This window comes from Equus quagga, chromosome 13 (assembly GCF_021613505.1).
Source record: "Equus quagga isolate Etosha38 chromosome 13, UCLA_HA_Equagga_1.0, whole genome shotgun sequence".
Taxonomy (NCBI): domain Eukaryota; kingdom Metazoa; phylum Chordata; class Mammalia; order Perissodactyla; family Equidae; genus Equus; species Equus quagga.
In genome coordinates, this window is record NC_060279.1 from 82,516,648 (window position 1) to 82,519,925 (window position 3,278).

Consider the following 3,278-nt stretch of genomic DNA (forward strand, 5'->3'; position numbering starts at 1 on the left):
CAGCAAATCATGCTCCTTGGCTTAAACCCAAACGAGTTGAAAACTTATGTGATCCACACAAAACCTACATACAAATGCATATTGCAGGTTTATTCATAATTGTCAAAACTTGGAAGCAACCAAGAGGTCCTTTAGTAGATGAAGGGATAAACAAAGTGTGCTACATCTAGACAATGGAACGTTATTCAGTGATAACTTGTACACAAATCTTCATAGCAGCTTTATTTGTAACAGCCAAAAACTGGAAACAATCCAAACATCCACTAATAGCTGAATGTGTAAAAAATAATTGTGGTATATCTATATAATGGAATACTACTCAACAATACAAATGAACAAACTGTTAATACATGCAACAAGATGGGTTAATCTCAAAATAGTTATGGTTAGTAAAAAAGGCCAGAGTCCCCACTCCCCAGAAAGTATATACCATATGATTCTGTTCATATAAAATTCTAGAAAATGCTTGCTGTTGCTTGTGAGTTGTGGGAAAGGGGGTTAGAAAGAACTGGGAGGAAAGGACTATACAGGGACACAAGGAATCTTTTGGTTGTGTTGGATACGTTCATAATTTTGATTGTGGCGATGGCTTCACAGGGATACACACATGCTGAAACACAACACATTTTACACTTTACATATGTGCAGTTTATTTCATGTCAACCGAACCTCAATACAGTTAAGAACTAAATGCTCCTCATAAAAATCCGTATTTACTCTCCCTCTTGGAAAGTCACAGCTGCTAACCATTTTGATTCTATCATATCCCTCTCCCCCAATTTAGCAGGGACAGCAATGGAGTCTACATCCATTTCAATCATTAGGAATGCTGGCTGGGTCAGAGAGGCCTATCCCTGGATCTCTTTTGTCGGTGCTGGGGCTCCTGCCTGTGTAATGATGGCCATGACATCAACAGCCCAGGGAGGTACAGGAATCCACAAACCTTTAGATTCTTTACTCTGACTGTGGCCTTGGCTACAGGAGATACAGATGTCTGAAGGTCCTGAGAATTTCTGTACACTCTCATCTCACACAGCCATAATCTCATGGACATGTGGAGATGCCTCCTTTAGAACAGATACACCTCCTCTCATTTGCCACAGTGATCCCCACTCCACTACCTCAGTGTTTCTGAACCAAGTATGATTCCCACCTTGCCCTACAGGCCTTCCAGTCCATGGGATTCTGGACATCAGGGACTGGTTCCTGTATAGGTCCAGAAAAGAGAAATCCCTCAAAAGTGCAGGGGACATTCCCTAGGAACAAGGGACCCAATTCATGTTGCTTCCAGAAGCACTGGAGATTTTCACATCAACTATGATGTCCTCAGAATGAACTCTGGGCTCACAGGAAATCCTGACTTCCAGGCCACAGGAGGAGGCACACAAAGCTCTTCAGTCTTTTCTACCAAGACTTGCCCCACAATGCAAATTAGGCCGAAGCAGACTGAGATCTGCTCTCTGCCTGCCTGCTGTCCCCTCTGAGGCACATGAAGTTGGTGCCGACAAAAGGAGCTCCTCCCTTCACATTGGCAGAACTCACTTCTTTTCTCAACCTGTTCCACAAAGTACAAAGACCCGTCCCAAGAGTAAAGACTGCCACAACAGGGCTTTATCACTGCACAAAGCAGAGCAGCACAGGGCAGGCAGTTCCAAAGCTGGGTGATTTGGAAGCACAGCTCTCATGTTTACAGTCAACATTGTCCATAAAAAAGGGAAATCTGGTCTGGAAATGCCTGGCAGTCACCAGCTCAGATTCTTCTGGCCAGAGCTTAGATCAAGTTCACTCAGAACCCAGTCATGGGGGAGAAAAGGCGGGCTGTCAATGGGCTCCAAACACACGATTCCCTCCAGGGAGTAGGAGAGAAGGCACAGGGATCTGCCTTCCCTGAGCATATTAGAGTGACTGACAGACTGTGTGATCCTGACAGCTGGTAGCAATGAGATGGCTTCCGTCACAGGCACTGACAGTTATATATCTTTGTCAAGAGTGCTGGACAGTTTAGGAAGTGCAACATATCTCACGAAAGCTTTCCACCTACGTGGTACTTACCGGGAATCTCCCCAAGGTGGATATATAAAGGTACAAGGTTCATATCCTGGCTGATGGCTCCCTCACAAAGGGTACTCACAGAGCTTTTCGCTGGTGTGAGCTCTATTAGGGTGAACAAGGAGATAGTACATTTTTTGCATTTATAAGGCCTTTCTGTAATATGAAGTTTTTGGTGCTAAACTAGTTTAAGAGATGCAGCTAAAGGACCACCAAAACTGCTGCATTCATGAGGCCTTTCTCCAGTGTGAACTTTTTGGTGCCGAACAAGATGGGAGCTTCTGCTGTAGGCTTTTCCACATTGACTGCACACATAAGGCTTTTCTCCAGTGTGAACCCTCTGGTGTAGAATGAGGCTAGAATTGCGGCTAAAGAATTTCCCACATTCATTGCACTCATAAGGTCTGGCTCCAGTGTGAACTTTCTTGTGTTGAACAAGGTGGGAGCTACTAATATAGGCTTTTCCACAGTCACTGCACACGTAAGGCCTTGCTCCAGTGTGAACTCGCTGGTGTAGAATGAGGCTGGAGTTGTGGCTAAAGCATTTCCCACATTCACTGCATTCATAAGGCTTCGCTCCAGTGTGAATTCTCTGGTGTACAATAAGGTTTGAGCTATGGCTAAAGAATTTCCCACATTCACCACACTCATAAGGCCTTTCCCCAGTGTGGATTTTCTGGTGCTGCACAAGTGTGTCTTTACGGCTGAAGGCTTTCCCACATTCGCTGCACTCATAAGGCCTTGCTCCAGTGTGAATTATCTGGTGCTGAACAAGTGTGTCTTTGCAGCTGAAAGCCTTTCCACATTTGCCGCACACATAAGACCTTGCTCCTGTGTGGACTCTCCGATGTTTAATAAGGCTGGAGTTATGACTAAAGAATTTTCCGCACTCAAAGCATTCATAAGGCCTTGCCCCAGTATGAATTCTCCAGTGCTCAATAAGGTGGGAGCTTTGGCTAAAGAATTTCCCACATTCACTGCACTCGTAAGGCCTTTCTCCAGTATGAAATCTCTGGTGCTGAACAAGCGTGTCTTTACGGCTGAAGGCTTTTCCGCATTCACTGCACTTATAAGGCCTTTCCCCAGTGTGAATTCTCTGGTGCTGAACCAGGTGGGAGCTTCTGCTATAGGCTTTTCCACATTCGCTGCAGTCATAAGATCTTTCTCCAGTGTGAACTTTCTGGTGCTGGACAAGTGTGTCTTTGCGACTGAAGTCTTTCCCACATTCA

The 3,278-nt window shown here is 45.0% G+C and overlaps 1 protein-coding gene across 1 annotated transcript in view; it reads right to left on the reverse strand.

The window, feature by feature from the left end:
* Window positions 1-222: 222 nt before the first annotated feature.
* Window positions 223-3,278, reverse strand: part of LOC124250008 (zinc finger protein 543-like) — a 30,929-nt gene continuing 27,873 nt past the window's right edge. The window contains exon 5 of the mRNA XM_046681683.1: window positions 223-3,264. Coding sequence (XP_046537639.1) covers window positions 2,228-3,264 — 1,037 coding nt within the window. The 3' untranslated portion in view covers window positions 223-2,227. The remainder of the gene's footprint in view (window positions 3,265-3,278) is intronic.